The 18,072-nt window shown below is 41.2% G+C and overlaps 1 protein-coding gene across 5 annotated transcripts in view; it reads left to right on the top strand.

The window, feature by feature from the left end:
* The first annotated feature begins 3,607 nt into the window (after window positions 1-3,607).
* Window positions 3,608-18,072, top strand: part of RILPL1 (Rab interacting lysosomal protein like 1) — a 33,907-nt gene continuing 19,442 nt past the window's right edge. For 3 of the 5 annotated variants that reach the window (XR_012716111.1, XM_075274253.1, XM_075274266.1), the window contains exons 1-3: window positions 3,608-4,109; window positions 11,585-11,735; window positions 16,990-17,108. Coding sequence is in view for 4 of the 5 variants with exons in the window: in XM_075274253.1 (XP_075130354.1) it covers window positions 3,825-4,109; window positions 11,585-11,735; window positions 16,990-17,108 (555 nt within the window). In the remaining variant the exon portion in view is untranslated. The remainder of the gene's footprint in view (window positions 4,110-11,584; window positions 11,736-16,989; window positions 17,109-18,072) is intronic. The other 2 variants (XM_075274275.1, XM_075274281.1) reach the window with 1 other exon arrangement.

The raw sequence follows: 18,072 nt of genomic DNA, 5'->3' as shown, positions 1-18,072 counted from the left end.
GGCGTAACACTGCAGATATCTTCATTTGCTTGGGTGTCCAAATACTTATTGGTAGACAGTGTATAAGTAGTTAAAAATTTTGCAGGGTTTTAAAGACGTTCTCTAACCACCTTAGTGGTGACAGTCTGTTGTCTAGGTTGGTTGCCAATGAATACAACCACAAATGCATACATTTTCTATGGTCCGCGACTTGTCAAAAACCCTGCCATGACGTCTTTATTGTATCTGGGTTATCAGGCAGGGACGCTACATGTATCAGAAGATATCCCGGCCACAATAAGAACATCATGACTGATTTTCTGAGCTTAGAAAGGTCCTGCATTCATGGTCGTATCCAAAGGCAACCGATCTAGACAACAAGACTGGGACTTCAAGATATTTAGACAAAAATCTTTAAAACTCTGCAAACTTTTTAATTACTTACATTTGCAAAAATGTTTAACTTTCAATTATCTACAAATTTATAAATGGTTATGTTTGTGGGAATACCCCTTTGAGGGGTCAATAAGCCATGTAAGGCGTTACCCCGTACAAATAGAGAGAAATGTGTGTTCAACCTTTTTCACAATGGACAGATTTAGTTAAATAAACCAGGAGCAGAATATATTGTGAGCAAAAGAATAATAATAATAATAAAAGTGGTCATACTTATAAAAGAGGGCTTTTTACCATCTTCACCTGGTCCCAATTTTGCCATTTAATAGATGCAGCTCTTACCATTTCCAGGTATTCCATGCAATTCGTTTTGGTGCCTGATATGATAGTTAAGGTGTCCAAGGTCAGGGAGGGACAGTCTCCATTTTTGATCCATGTGCCGCTGTCGCTCTTTGCTTTTTAAATGTCCATCTTTTTGATATCGGAATAGATGCACATCATTAAACGTAACTATATTGTTCAAAAACTATCCAGTCTTTAGCTGTGCATTAGACATCAATAGACACCTTAAAATGTCTTTATTCAGATATTGTTTGTGCTAATATTTCAAAATCCCTATAGGTGCTGGGTTAGCAATAACCTCAAATTGCATTAAAAAGAAATCACTAACACTAGGTTCACAACTGCATTTGTGCTTCCGTTTGGGGTCCACTCGGTTTCCGTGGAAATGGGGAACACAATCCCCCAGTGGAGAGCAGGTGCAGGTGTTAAAGGCCCTGGAGTTAATAGTAGAGTCTACCCCTTAAAGTTATTATTTGGGAAAACAACATTTTTAGTATGGTTCCAGGGAAATTGAAAACATTTTTTTTTTTTAAATCCAAACATACTCACCCGTCCCTGGTGTTCCAGGATCTCTCAGCGTAGTCCAGTCCTGCTGCTCTTGTGTTTTCTTCCAGCAGAAGTCCCCGTCATACGTGACTACTGTGGCCAATCAACTGTCTCACTGGCCTAAGGAAAGGGGTACAGAATGTCACAGGTAGTGACGTCTTGTCTTTAGGCCACTGATTGGCTAACTATTAATGCCATTTTTATCCATTCTAACTATACATTCTAAATTATCAGCCAATGTTAAGGTGATTTGGTTTGCGGGGATGCCAGCATGGAGACTAACTTATCGATAGACATTGTGGGCACTAAAGTCTAGGAGAGAACTTACACATCCAATTTTAGCAGGGATTATAGGCAGGTGGAACCAACAGGGAGAATAACAAGCTCAATGCATTTTTGAAAGATTAGAGAAATAATAGAGGATATCCCTTCTCCTGAGTGTAATGGATTTACTTACTGTATTGTGGTTTGTAAGAGAAAAATGAACCTATGTGAACTTACAGCTATTAATACTGCAGTTGTGAGATGTCCTTTATTAGAGAGACACCTCTTTCAAGGACTTCCATCACAACACAGACAAGCAGCAGGACAGGACCACGTTGGGAGACATTGGAGCATCCAGGGACAGGTGAATATGTTGGGATTTTTTTTTACCTCCCTGGTAGAAAGAAAGAAAGAAAAAAGAAAGAAATGTAAGTAATACAATATGCTGGACAACACTTTAAACTGTTGGGATAGCTGGAGGGTGACATTAAACTGTAGGGGTAGCTGGAGGGGGACATTATACTGTGGGATGGGGGTATCTGAAGGGGGACATTATAATGTGGGATGGGGCTATCGGAAGGGGGACATTATCATGTGGGGGCAGCTGAAGAGGGACATTAAACTATGGGAGCAATTGGAGGGGGACTTTATATTGGGGGGGTAGCTGAAGGGGGACATTAAACTGGGGCAACAGGAGGGGATATTAAACTGTAGGGATAGCTTGAGGGGTACATTAGACTATGGGGGCAGATGGAGGGGGACATTAAACTATGGGAGCAACTGGAGGGGGACTTTATATTGGGGGGGTAGCTGAAGGGGGACATTAAACTGGGGCAACAGGAGGGGATATTAAACTGTAGGGATAGTTTGAGGGGTACATTAGACTGTGGGGGCAGATGGAGGGGGACATTAAACTATGGGAGCAACTGGAGGGGGACTTTGTATTGGGGGGTAGCTGAAGAGGGACATTAAACTGGGCAACAGGAGGGGATATTAAACTGTGGGTGCACCTGATGAAAGACTTTATACTGTGGGGGCAATTGAAGGTGGAAATTATGCTGTGAGGGCAACTGAAGGGGACATTACAATGTGGGTGTATATCATGTTAGGGTGACAGTAGGGGTGTTATACTGTGTGGGGGCACAAAGGGAAATTAATGGGAATGGGGGCAGTCAAAGTGGTAGTGGGTGGGACTAAGTTTATACTGGTGGACACATTCTGTCTCTCCTTCTGTCCATTGAAAGTTTCAATATGTGTCATGTCACTGAATTGTGAGAATAAAGAATTCACCTAAAGCTACGTTATCAAGTGCCTGAATTGAATATTGATCTACTAAGCCTATGTGACACCACTGCAGTAGCCGTATCCGCTGCTATGAATTGTACAGCAAGTGATCAACGTAGTGTGAATAAGGTCAGGAGCTGTGTGCCCCTGGAAGCGCGGGAATTATGGGGTGAGGACAGTCAGATCCCCTCTGATCTCAAAGTGCTGACCAATCTTAAAGACAGATAGGCCAAAAAATTTTAAAAAGTGGATAACCCCTTTAACATGAAATAATATCTGACATTAATTTTATCAGTAAACTAGGTTTTGTTGAACATGGTTTATGTCAAGTTCACATTAGTGTTGGCTCTCATCAGGGACCAGAACAATGGACGGCTGGCCTGGTAAACATAGCAGTTACATACGGTGCCCGATAGGCCTATTGACTGTAATGGAGTCCATTGTTATAAAACTGGAAGCGGCTCACAAAAAAAGCTGTGCGTCGCAAATGTGAATGTAGCCTTATTCTTCTACAGACTGACCTTTTCCCTCCCTATAATACTTCTTTCCATACCCAGGTATATTTTCTGTTGAACAAACAAGTTTCATTTGTAATAATGTTGAAACCTATTGCATTTACCAATAATCTCCTGTATACAAATATTTTATTAAACATGCAGACACATAATAATTCCTTATAAAAAAATGTGGAATTCCATCATCCTAAAATCTATAGCCCATGGGTCAGTGAATGGGTTAAAGGAGCTGCCAGCTTGGACATGCGCAGTAGCGCCCTCTGGTGTCATATAACCAAATCGCGTGTTGCTTGCCTAGAGTTGCCTGGCGCTGGCAGTTTTCCTCAGCAGAAGGCCGGGACGAGCTTGTTCTTCAGAGACTATGTAGTCTGTACGTGTAGAGAGCTGCACAGGATCTGAGAGCTGTCTGCGGGAGGAGAGCGCACTTCCCCCGGCTATTCTACGGGAGGCGGCTGTGTGGAGGGCAGGAAGGAGGTTGGGAGGAGGAGGGGAGAAGTCATGGAGGGGACCTCAGCCCTGGAGAAGAATGTGGCCGAGCTGACAGTCATGGATGTTTATGACATCGCATCAGCAGTGGGACAGGAGTTTGAGAGAGTCATTGACCAGTATGGCTGCGAGGCCATTAGTCGGCTCATGCCCAAAGTTGTGCGGGTCCTGGAGATCCTGGAAGTCCTGGTCAGTAGGAGCAACATCAACCCAGAGATGGAGGAGCTGAGGCTGGAACTGGACAGACTGAGGCTGGAGAGGATGGACAGGATAGAGAAGGAGAAGAAGCACCAGAAGGTGAGGACAGAGGCACAGGAGCAGTCAGGGCTGTCCTCAGAGATACTTCTAGGAAGCCTGCAGTCACAGTCACATGAAGTTTCTGCTGTCACCACAGATGATCTCTTCATGGCTCAGTGTGGAGCAGTCAGCACAGAGCTCCATGACTGAGCCACATCACATTGCTGGCATGTCCCTGCCCAATTGTTTGTCACTGCATTGTCCTGGAGGAAGAGCCAGGGGTGCCAGTGAAACCCAGAAGGCCACCACAAGCAGTCTGTCACTTTAGATACTCACTTATACATCCACATATCCTTACACTTGTATACACATCCCGTACAAACACTTGTACACTATGCAGACATAAACACGTGTGCCTTTTACTCACATCCCTTACACACATGTACATAAATCCCTTACATACCCGTATACACTGCACACTTCTACTCACATCTCTTATATACGTATACACTGCACACTTCTACTCACATCTCTTTTATATACGTGTACACGGCACACACTTCTACTCACATCTCTTGTATACGTATATACAGCATACATTTATACTCACATCTCTTATATATGTAAATACAGCATACACTTATGCTCACATCTCTTACATACGTATAGACTGCACACACTTCTACTCACATCTCTTATACATGTGTACTCCACACACATCTCTTACACATAGTTAAACTTTACACACGTCTTACAGATACACAAATCCCTTACATACATGTATACACTGCTCACACTTATACTCACATCACTTATATACGTATATACAGCACACACTTCTACACACATCTCTTACACATAGTTAAACACATGTATGCTGCACACACTTAAATGCCTTATACATTTATACTGAACACACATCCCTTACACATATATACACATCCCTTACAAACTCTTACACAACGCAAACATATGCTTCTTACTCATCCTCTTTGCACACACACTTACACATACGTGTCTTACACATATACTCATTACATTTTAACCTGCATGAAGACATATTTATGAAGATGTATAGTGTGCTACCTGCACCAAATTCACCAATACAGTGTTTACACAATACCACTCTGAATTAGCCCCATTCTGTAAAACTTGCCATACACATAAGAATATAACCTGCCTTAATGTAGTAAATCTTTCATCTGATCTATTTTACGGCTAAGGCCCCACGTAGCAGGCTGCATCGAAAAAACACTGTCGGAAAAACCAAGGTGGCAAAGCACATTTCTGCTTCAATTATACAGAAAACTGCTGGCATTTCCATAAGTATAATTGACGTGCTACGATTTCCAACACCGCGACGTGTCTGCCGCACGTATTTTTCTGCAACATGTGAATGGGATTTGCTAGAATCCACTTTGCAGTGACTATAAAATTCTGTGTTATTTTCTGCTGTGTTTTTTTGCCAAAAAGTGATTCAACTGTTAACATGCCAAACAAAAGTGGTAGATCAGGGAGATGACAAAAGAAATGTAAATTTGACCAAAATATATAATATTACCAGTAAATGAGGACCTTCTTATAGACAGCTATGCCAAGGGTTACCCTAATCTGAGCATTAGGGACTTCGCTATAGGGAGTGCAGAGGTAGCAGTCACTTCTGGGCCCTGGTGGTTAGGAGGGGGGTCTGAAGACCAGTATTATACATAACTCCTGGTAAGCAGGGGCACTATTACAGATTTTTATATTGGGACCCAGGAGCTTCTAAATATTCCATAGCACCATTTTAGAGTTAGTTCAGTAGCCCAACGGTTAAGCCAAGCATATCAATTCTGCAGTTTTGGGCTGGTATTCTTCAGTATACCTATATTCTTATTAGTGGCATTCTAATAATAATATGTACCACGTAGTATGTATTTTTTTAACTTGGGAGACTTATGACATAGTTTGTGTCAGAATGGGTGTCAGGAATTATTTAGAGGCTGTGGCACACCACAGGAGGTCCCTTATACCAGAAATAACAATATGACAGTTATAAACTGGCGCAGATTTCTGGTGTGTGTTATAGTAAATCTGAAGGGTTGAGTTGTTGCTGTTATATCAACCCAATTTTTTTTTTTTTTTTTTTTTTTTTGAGCCAAAATCAAGAATGGCTACAAAAGGAAGGGGAAATATATAGGAATTGATTATATTTCTACCTTCTGCTCATCCACTCCTGGCTTTGGCTCAAAATTTGCAACAAAAAAAGCTGTTTTTCCGTAATGTGAGCGGAAAAAAAGGTTTCCCATCTCCCTGTTTCAGTAGCTTTACCTGCTGTCTCTTCTTCTCAATTCCTGTATTCCTTATCAAACTGACAAAGCTGCCTCCCCCCAGCTTGCTGAACAGGACATTATAAATATCACAATACTTATTATGATTACTAAAAATCTAATATTAATTCTGATCAAATAATATGCACATTTTTCTAGAGAAAGTACTAAGGCTCAAGTAGGACTTTTGTCTTCACATTTTTCAGGCAGAAACCTGGTAGACCCCATTATAGTCTATGGCTTAGACGGATTAGGTTCCCATTTCTCTGTTCCCCAAGTGAACCCGAGGATTCATGCTATTGTTGGATTCCGTTGAGAAGGTGTCCGTTTAAAAAAACAAAAAAAAAACCAACCAAAACCCCTATCATAACGAACACAAACGGACAGCAACTGATAACCATCCACTTGGATGTTGCGCATAGACTTCCATGTTTTAAAAATAACGGAGTCTTGATGTCCATTGTACGGACAATAGCCACGGACACTGCTGACAGAATCCAACAGTAGTGTGAACGCCCCCTTACTGTAGTTTTTATTAAGTGTATTTAAACATTTACAAAGTGAGGCTAAACCAGGAATAAAATCCATTGTAACAATTAACCAGTTACATGAACAAAGAGAAGCAATGCAATAAAGAAGAGTAGAGTCCAAGAACACATAATATATAAAACAAAGACAAGGGTAAAGAACATATACGGGGCTTCGAACACCTTGCCTGATACAGTAAATATCACAGTGGGGACAAATCACATCAAAGGCCTTCACCCTATGGTTAAAGGAGGCTATCAAATATCTTTGAACATCTGTAATTCGGGCTATTAATTCAGGGGCTTGAGAGGGGGGAAGAACCCCTCTCCAATGAAGAGCCAATAAATGCTTTTTAAGCAGTTTGGGCTTCCATTTTTTTGGGTCCCCAAACACAGGTGTGAAACTTGCATAAGTTCTCCCTGCATTAGAATGGCTTTCCCAGCATATCCCACAGGTACACTATCAAATTTAAATTTTAGGAACTTGGGGGCTAAAGGGACACTTGAATTTATTGTCCTGTTCCTTACTCCGTTCCTGAGCTATTTCTGTGGTATGGAAGAGCTTATTTTCCTTCTGAAAGAATGCACTGCCATTAGAGATTACTGTAGCTATAAAGTGGTCTAAAGCAATATTTAGGCAGGTGGCACGTCATAATAGCAATCACATTTCCCACTGTTGCACATACACCAGATATACCCACTTCCTTTACACTTATATAGCTCAGGCATGGTGTGAGAAACATGACAATAAGTTAAAGGTGTCGCCTTGGCCTCGAAATTTCTAAGACCTCAATTTCAGTGTCTGTGGGATGTGCTGGAAAAGCCATTCTAATCCATGGAGGTCCTACTGCACAACACGCATGACTTGGCATGCAAATACTCGTAGCAAATGATCCTGGTTCTCCTCTTATCTCTCAGACCGCACTTTCAGTGTATCATTCGCGGGCTCTGTTTCCTCCCCTCTTTCCCTTGCTGTTGGGGTTCCTCAGGGCTCGGTCCTCGGCCCCCTGCTCTTTTCTCTCTACACAGCCCCCATTGGACAAACCATCGCCAGATTTGGCTTCAGGTACCATCTTTATGCTGATGACACCCAATTATACACATCTTCCCGTGACATCACCCCTGCACTCATACAGAACACCAGTGGCTGTCTCTAATATCATGTCCTCGCTCTATGTGAAACTAAATCTCTCTAAGACTGAACTACTACTGTTTCCACCATCTAACAGATCTGTCCCTGATATATCCATTGCAGTCTCAGGCCTTACTATAACTCCTAGGCAGCATGCCCGCTGCCTCGGGGTCATATTTGACGCAGACCTTTCCTTCACCCCTCATATTGAATCACTCGCACGTTCATGTCACCTCCACCTCAAAAACATCTCCAGAATACGTCCTTTCCTTACCAGAGATACACTAAAGACACTTATTGTCTCTCTGATTCATTCTCGCCTTGACTACTGTAACTCCTTACTAATCGGTCTTCCCCTCACTAAACTCTCCTCTCTACAATCTATTCTGAATGCAGCGGCCAGGCTCATCTATCAGTCTAGACGCTACAGCGATGCCTCTGGTCTGTGCCAGTCACTACACTGGCTGCCTATTCATTATAGAATAAAATATAAAGTTATCACTCTCATCCACAAGGCTCTCCATAATGCCGCACCTCCCTACATTTCTTCCCTCATCTCTGTCTACCACCCAACTCGTGTTCTCCGCTCACTCAATGATCTAACACTTACATCCTCTATTATCAGAACCTCCCACGCTCATATACAAGACTTCTCCCGAGCTGCACCACTTCTCTGGAATGCTCTACCCCGGACAATAAGATTAACTCCCAACTTCTACAGTTTCAAACGCAAACTAAAGACACATCTTTTCAGACAAGCCTATCACAATTCCTAATGCTAACCCTTCGGTTCTTGATGCCTTTTCAGCCTAACATAGTTGTCCAAGCTCTATCCACATGTTAAAGGACACGACTAGTGACGGCTCACAAAGTTTTGTTTGTGTAATGACTGTAACCTCTATTACAAAATTGTCTGAACACTGTATAAGCAATGCCGCCCCTGCTACCTCTTGTGTCACCCCCTCTACCTCATAGATTGTAAGCCCTCAGTCCCATTGTGTGAAATGACGTTCTTTGTTATGTATCTGTCTGTATCTGAACCCTATAAATTGTACAGTGCTGCGGAATATGTTGGCGCTTTATAAATAAAATGTATTATTATTATTATTTATCTAATGACCGCGGGTTTAAGCCCAAATAAATTAGCCATCACCATGTCAGGAAATATAAAAATAATTATCCCATACATTGAACACTGTAGAGGTAAAAAATATAAATGCTTGAATCACTGTTTTGCCTCCCAAAAACTGAATAAAAAGTGATCAAAACGTCCCACAGACCATTCCCCATAATAGTATATATAAAACCTACATCTTTTGTCACAGAAGACACAAAAGACACCTTACATAGCTCTATACATAGAAACATTAACAAGTTGCAAGTGTCAAAATATGATGATTAAAATAATTTTTTTGCATTTTTGGGGTATGTTCACATGGAGGAAAAGGTGGCGGAAACCTTTTCTGCCTTGTGAACTTTCCGCACAGCTAGCCGTGACGGGATGCCGATGCAGCATCAGCATTCCATAGCGGCATCCCGCTCCTGATAGGCCCCATTGAATGGGCCTAAATAAGAGTGTGTCTCAAGCCGCGGACGCCGCGGCTGACTCAGCCATGGAATTCATGGCAAGATAGGTCATGTCGCTTCTTTTTTCCGCTACTAGCTACTAGTGGCTTCCATCAAAGTCATTGGGAGCCATTCTTGCAGAAGGATTTTGAGGCGGATTCCGCGTCAAAATCCACCTGCAAATAAACTGTGTGAACATACCCTTATAAAGGTATTTAAAATATAACAAACACTATATGAATTTGGTATCACTGTGCTTGTGCTGACCCCAAAAGTAGAATTTAACCGCACAGTGACCACTGTAAAAATGAAACCCTAAACTTGCTGTTTGTACATGGAAGAGTTATAGTAATGGTTTTCATACATAAATAGTGACCTCTTAGCAATATTATCCCTATATATGATATATTTCCATTACTCTGAACCTTATACTTCTCCGTGGCAATAAATAATCAAAAATTATGAAATATGTATTTTTAAATTTCCAGAAAAAATGTAATGCGGCCTCTGGACTCCCCAAAATTGGTCCTGACTCTGGCTCCACAGCCCTGATCCTTCTGGCCTTAGAAAGAACTGAGTGACATTGTATGAAGTTATTTAACCCCATTGGAGTGCCATGCTGTTGTAGCACATTTGCCTTATGCAGGTCCTTTCGTATTGTACTAGTCTATAGAGAACCGGGCACAGCAGTGACTCAACTGAGTTCTCAAAGAACTTTTGGGTGCAAACCATCTGGTCCTGGAGCCTTGTTTATTTACTTTATCAGTCAATAGTTGTAGGGTGCCCATACATGATACAGCTGTAGGGCAATAGTGTGTTAGGGTTTACCATGTCTTTAAAGGGATTCACCACTAAATAGCTATATTTTCTGCTTTAGACGTCGGAATAGCCTTTAGAAGGGCTATTCGTTTCTTACCTTTAGACATGGTCTCCGCGGCGCCGTTTCTTAGAAATCCCGGTTTTTACCGATATGCTAATGCGTTCTCTCGCAGCAATGGGGGCTGGCCCCAGCACTGAAACGGCGATGGGGGCGTCCCCACTGCTGCCCGAGAACTCTCTCCAGTGACACCTCCTTCTTCAGCTGCATCCTCCCCTTCTCTGTCGTCTTCCTTCTGCGTCAGCTCTGACGCCTGTGCAGTCGGCTTTGCCAGTGAGACACTAGTAGAGCCGACTGCACATGCCGGCCGGTGGCCATATTTTTGAGGCCGCAATTGCACGCACGCGCAGTACGCTCCTCGAAGTCTTCGCCGAACAGAGTGTACTGTGCTTGCTTAGTAAGGTCTGTACAGACCCTCCGAAGCCTGGATGACTTCACTTGCGCGTCGGAGACCTTACTGAGCATGCTTAGTTTAGTGAAGACTTTGAGGAGTGTACTGCGCGTGCGCGCAATTGCGGCCTCGAAAATATGGCCGCCGGGCGGCATGCGCAGTTGGCTCTACTAGTGTCTCGCTGGCAGAGCTGACTGCGCAGGCGTCGGAGCTGACGCAGAAGGAAGACGACAGAGAAGGGGAGGATGGAGCTGAAGAAGGAGGCGTCGCTGGAGAGAGTTCTCGGGCAGCAGTGGGGACGCCCCCATCGCCGTTTGAGCACTGGGGTCCGCCCCCATTGCTGCGAGAGAACTCATTAGCATACCAGTAAAAAACGGGATTTCTAAGGAACGGCGCGGCGGAGACCACGTATAAAGGTAAGAGACGAATAGCCCTTCTAAAGAATCCCTTTAAAACCACGTGCCTCAGCTGTAGTAGTCACAACACTGAAAAACATGAATCATGAATTTTATATCTGTTCTGCGGGTTATTATTGGACTGTATTAGCCATTAATGATTATTTCTAAAGAATATTAATGTAATTCACTATTTAAGTATCCGTAGAGGTAGTGCTTTGCTTTTTTCCATAGTTAAAACACAAGGGTAATGCCTGCTTGTTGTAATGTACTAGTAGGTCTGCACTGGTGAACAGTAGGAAATGCAATGTCTCACTAATTAAGTTTTCATCTTTCAGGAGCTTGAGCTGGTGGAAGATGTTTGGAGGGGAGAAGCTCAAGACCTCCTTGGCCAAATTGCTCAACTACAGGAGGAGAACAAACAACTACTTTCTAATCAGTCTCCAAAGGATGCAAATCTGACAGAGGAAGACTTGCAAAAGCATGAAGGTGAGCTAAATAGAATGGGCATAACTACTAAAGTGGACCTGTCACCTCTCCTTATTGTCTCTTTTTATTACATAACTACTTTTCCCATACGATAACAGTTGAGAACTTGTTTTGTTAAAACTCTACATTGAACAACGCATTCCTCTTACTCCTATAAATGTCTGAATACATTGGCAACTGTGTGTTAGCCATTCCCCAGACCATATGCCCCTGTACAGGCTTAACACTGTCCACACTGATTGGATGGTAGGAGACTGTAGCTGTACGCCACATGGAGGTAATGGTAACACCATTGGATCCTTTAAAAACAACATCGAGCATTCGTGCTGTGTTGGTGCCCAATGATCAGCACCCAATTTCTTTTTTTTTTTTTTTTTTTTTTTTTTTTTATGTAGATTGTGAGCCCCACATAGGGCTCACAATGTACATTTTTCCCTATCAGTATGTCTTTTTTGGAATATGGGATGGAAAGCAAACACAGGGAGAACATACAAACTCCTTACAGATGGTTTTATGCCCTTGGCAGAATTTGAACACCAGGACTCCAGCGCTGCAAGGCTGCACTGCTGACCACTGAGACACCGTGTGGCCCCTTATCAGCACCCAATTTCTCTCATATGTCCCACAGTGATGAATGGAGCGTCAGCTTGCATACTTGATCAGTGGAGGTTTTATAGATCAGTGATGAGTTGTTGTTGTTCTAGCAGTACCCCATTTAAAGTTGGGTATTGAGGGGTTAAATTGCTTAAAATGGCAGTGACTTGTTGGCTAGTGTTCAGACTTTCCTGCTAATGTATAACACCACTGAATCACTGGACTAAAATACTATTTAAATATAGCACAGCTTCTTACAGACATTCATGTGTTCCAGACTGCAATACCTCTCATGTCCATTTATCCTCTTAGAATAGAACAGCTTGTGCTGGAAATAGTGAAGCCATTCCTGCTGATGGTAAATACAGATGAGTCAGTGCTATAGGCTGGAGTCCTGCCACGGCTATAGAGGCCTGAAAGTGTGTAAAGCAACAATGGACTTGACCAATCACAATATGTGTTTTATCACATAATTTATGTGAACTGTCCAGTGAATAGGGGCTTTTAGAATTGTACAGTAAAAAGGTAGTGCCTTAGGTTACGTCTCTAGGGTATGAATCATCACATAGAAGCAATGTAAAATACTTCCATACTAAAAAAAATAATATATATATATATATATATACACTAGCTGGTACCCGCGACTTCGTCTGCAGTGATTGTAGAAGTGGGTATATACAGGCGTGGGTAAGGTTTTCGTACTGTGTATAAGGTATGGGATATGAAATGTAAGTTTGTATCTTGTTTTTGCTGTAATTCAGAGAATACGTGAGACTTTTGTGTTGAAGTTAATTTGTATTAGAGCTGCTATATATACAGTGTTGTGAGAAACTTTACATAGTGACTTTGGGACAGAGGTATTTGAAGTTAACCCTTTCCCGCCGATGGCATTTTTTGATTTTCGTTTTTGACTCCCCTCCCTCTAAACCCCATAACTTTCTTATTTCTCCACTCCCAGAGCAATATGAGGTCTTAATTTTTGCGGGACAAATTTTTCTTCATGATGCCACCATTAATTATTCTATATAATGTACTGGGAAGCAGGGAAAAAATTAAAAATGGGGTGGATTTCAAGAAAAAATGCATTTCTGCGACTTTCTTACGGGCTTTGGTTTTACGGCGTTCACTGTGCAACCAAAATGACATGTCCCCTGTATTCTGTGTTTCGTTACGATTCCGGGGATACCAAATTTATATGGTTTTAGTTACATTTTGACCCCTTAAAAACAAATCCAAAACTGTTAAATTTTTTTTTGAAAAGTCGCCATATTCCCACTTCCTGGGGCATTAGACTTATATCAGCCATTTATTACATTTTGGGAAAGGTGGTGTATTCTGGCATATTGAATGGCAGACTACCCAAACTTTTAATTTCAAGTCCCCATTGAAACTCCTACATACTTGGCTGAACCAAGTATGCATGTTTATGCTGGTTTCATTAAGAATAGTTGTTGGCCAGACAAGCCAAGCGTATGACTAGCTTTTAGACTCCTAATCATAACCATCAATTAAACCTCTTCCTTTAGTTTATTGTCTCTTTTATCTGTGTTGTAGAAGAAAAAGGCTACAAATGTGGAATATTCCTTGAAGCCTTCTGTCTTGATGAAGTACTGTATGTGTGTGGTATACATTACAGCACTGCAACCCAAGCCACAAACACAGTACTTAGACTTCTATAGACTATTTTCTATTTTCAAAGATCCAGTAGATTTATAACTTCTTACTTGGAACTGGATTGTCCATGGTAACTTTGTGACAGTGTGCTGTATGCTAAAGTATCAAAAACATCTCTGAAGGCAATGCTGATATTCAATGGTTTCTGTACTGTATACTTGTTATAGAATGTAGATTATTGCCCTATTTACTTGGCACAAATTGATCATTTCCAAGCCTGTTTTTGCTGTGCACTAGCTATAGTATTTTCTTAAAGTGAACCTGGCCCCATAAAAGCATAGTGTAATCTGCTGCATATTATAGAGCAGGAGGAGCAGAGCAGATTGATGTATAGTTTGGGGTAAAAGATTCAGCCTGTTTTGTGTTCATTCAAACCACTGTTCTTTTAATGCTCAGAACTGCCCCCCCCCCATGACTTTTTATATCCGTGATTGGCAGCCCTACATATACACTGGCAAGCAAAAGGGTAACAATGTTCAGAATTTTTGACTTTCATGCTCTATATCTCACCATCTGCTGCAGCTTGGAATTTGAGACTACCATCATTTCGTAGACAGTCATCTTGGCTATCTCAAACTTACATTTGACTTGCAGCTATTTAGTGTATGATCAGTTATGCAGATTCTTGTCATGTAACTGCATTGTTACTGTTTGCTCCTGGTGATGGAAAAATCATTTTCTTTTTCTATACTACAAATTACAACCTGTTCTCACATTCCCTAATAGTTCAGTATTTATTAGGTTAATTCCCAAGCGAAAGGTCACTGGTTCAAATCGAGGATCAGCCATGAAGATTTCCCAAGAAAAGAGAGACAGCAAAATCCAACTCATCAATAGAAGTCTCTCGGCCAAGAAAATGATCAAGCTGCATCATGTGAGGGCCATGACAGGTGGAAGAATACAAAATGAAGTCTGTTTATCCGTTCAAAAGCTGGTGGATGTCCAGTCAAAATAGTGGAGTCAGCAAGTTGACGCCTCACAATATCTATCAGTTCGGATATGACGAACACAGCATTGGAGGTGGCTCACATGCTTCGTAATAACGAGATCAAGGATGTCCATGCAAGCACCATGTAATGCGCATTACACAACTCTGGAATGGTGGCCCAAATAAAAGAGAAGAAGCCTCGACTTCAGTATCGTCATAAGAAGCATCGGCTCGAGTTTGAAAAAAGTATGAAAAGTGGACAGTAGAAGATTAGAAATGGATAATATGGAACAATGAGAAAAAAGTCAATAGACTGGGCCAAGATGGGTGCAAATGGGTCTGGAACAAAGAAGGGAAAAGGGGGCTACCTGGATGAGAAACTGAAGGAACTGTCAATCTTGGTGGAGGAAGCCTGATGCTATGGGGTTATTTCACAATCAAAGTGTTGGATACTTGACTAAGATTGATGTTACCCTTTTGTATGACTGTGACTACAGAGATGACTCAATGTCTCTTAGGACCACCTAACAGCATAGAGCAAGGATATAGATAAACAAATTACAAGCCATAGTAAATCTTTTTCCATAAAGCTATATATGAATCAGCTCAAAGCTCCTCCTGCTCTATAACATACTGCCTACAGACTGCATTGCATTTTCAATGTTCTAGGTTTCTTTTAAACAATATGGCTGGACTTGTTTCATTATTACCGGAGTATCTGGGGAAACAGTAAAAGCATTTTTATCTTTAGGCTGGGTCCCCTGTGGCATAAACGCAGCGTTTTACAGTCACTGCAAAGTGGATAGGAGTCTAGCAAATCTCATCCACACATTGTAGAAAAATACACGTCCCGGTTTGGGAAATCTCAGCATGTCAGTTATACCTACAGAAATGTTGGCTGTCTCCCTGTAGGTATAATAGAAGCAGAAAGTCTGTAGAGGTTTCCTCTGCTGACTTTCTGTGAAAAGCGTTGTGGGAAAAACCGCAATGCGTTGCTGTGATGCGTTGGTTTTTTGCTGCGGCCGCTTTGTGAGGCCTTAGCTTTAAAGGGATTTTTTTTTTTTTTTTTTTAGGTATTGTTGGGTTTTTGATATGTGGAGGCCCAACACCTAGCACCCCACTGATCAGCCATTTTGTCTGTACTTGAGCTGGAAACATTAAGTTCTGTGCACTTTGTACTGCATATCTGATATTGAGGACCTATTCCAGTGATAGGTGATCAGTCTCAAAATCCACTGAAGCCCAGGCAACCCCTTTAAATGCAGTATTCTATACTAGTCTAGTTTCTACAAATTATACAGTGTATTATCACAAGGTGTTACAAAGATAATCACTTGGGGCAAGATACATTTGTACTTATAATCAAGGAATGGGGAGGGCGTCATCATTGTGAGATTGTGATAATCTAAAAGTTTTTTTAAATAAGACTTCCAGTGGAAACACATTTTTTTCCATTATTGTACTTCCCACCTCATTGTCCTAAATAAGCTAAGAGATTGCATGTCTACAGTCAGCACTCTGATCTCCTTCATTATAACTGTGTGATAGAGGCTATCTAATCATCATTGGTAGCTGGGATGGGAGTTTGCGTCGGGTACAATCCAACCAATTTCTATCGGTGACCGACAGTTCTCCTTAAACTCAAGTAGAAAAATTTCACCAAATTCTGATTCACACTGTTCCCAGGCAACGTCCTTAGTCTAGTATATAGAGATTGGAGCATATGGCAAACTTTAGTTTTGGGTGGGCTAGTCATAACATTATCAGGCTTTTACTGCATTTCTATATGCTGTTTGTTACTTCGTGTTCTTTCCTCCTTATTTGTGTGTAGAGAGAAATATGGGTGCCTGTCTGGTTTACCATGTAGAAAGTACACTTTCACTTTTTTTTTACTTTTAGGTGGAATTTTTTGGTATATAATATATATATTACATCCTCATATACTAGAAGACTAACTGTTCCTGGAGTATTTTCTGAGCACAACCTCTAGCACTTATTGGCAGTGTATGAAAGGTCCATGAACTGTCCCTTTTTTACTATTGTCTGTGGCAATTCTAGGCATGTCAGAGAGAGAAAGACAAGTGATGAAAAAGCTGAAGGAAGTAGTGGACAAACAAAGAGACGAAATAAGAGCCAAAGACCGAGAACTTGTTCTGAAGAATGAAGATGTAGAAGCAGTGAGTACTGGGATAATTCTCTGTTTTGTACATGAATTTGACTAGGGTGATTTCACACAAAGCATTTTTTTTTTTTTTTTTTTGAAAACCACAATTTTGTGGCATTTTATGGAGTTATTTGGACTAAAGCCACAAGTGGATTGAAAATGAATAGGAAATATGTCAGGGAGCAGAGGAATGTGGAAATACATGGTTGTGTGTGTGTGTGGGGCTGTAGGGGCCCTGTATGGGGCTAGTGTTAAAAAACATAGCTAGTACGGTTATGTATATGAGCCCTAAAATAAAGTTCTCCTTCCTGCTACATCCACTTCTGGCTTCAGCTCAAAAAAACTACAGCAGAAACTAAAATAGCATTTAAAAAATGGCATAAAATGCTTTCTTAAATGCCTTTTACAGGGGTTATTCACATTTTCTAATGTGGATGGGCTATACTTAATGGAGCTATGGGGGTGCATAATGTGGAAGATTGCAATCGGAGACAGTTTATCCACATGGTTGATAAATTGTTACATTTTGGGAAAACCAGCCCACAAATGTTGTGTATCTTGACAGCACATTGGGTAATAACATGTCCACAGTCCCATTTATAAATCAATGGATGGATTAAAAAAAAAAAAAATAAATAAATAAATTTTAATTTTTGAAACCGATCAGAATGTATTTGACATATCCTTTATGGCCCCCAATGTGAACATATTATTATTGTCTGGTACCTTGTATGTTATAATAATCTATTTTGATTGCTAAATTGACTTTTAGTAATTAGTATTTTTCATTAAAGGAGTTGTTTAATTTATTATACATTAACAATGCAGCTGATGAGACCAGTTACATAAAAAAAATTGCTTTCTCCTAGGGCTGGGCGATTATGACTTAAAGAGGACCTTTCACCTCCTGGGGCACATGCGGTTTTATATACCGCTAGAAAGCCGACAGTGCAATGAATTCAGCGCACTATCGGCTT

The sequence above is a fragment of the Leptodactylus fuscus genome, chromosome 1, assembly GCF_031893055.1.
Source record: "Leptodactylus fuscus isolate aLepFus1 chromosome 1, aLepFus1.hap2, whole genome shotgun sequence".
NCBI lineage: Eukaryota > Metazoa > Chordata > Amphibia > Anura > Leptodactylidae > Leptodactylus > Leptodactylus fuscus.
This window is presented reverse-complemented; position numbering and strand designations above follow the sequence as displayed.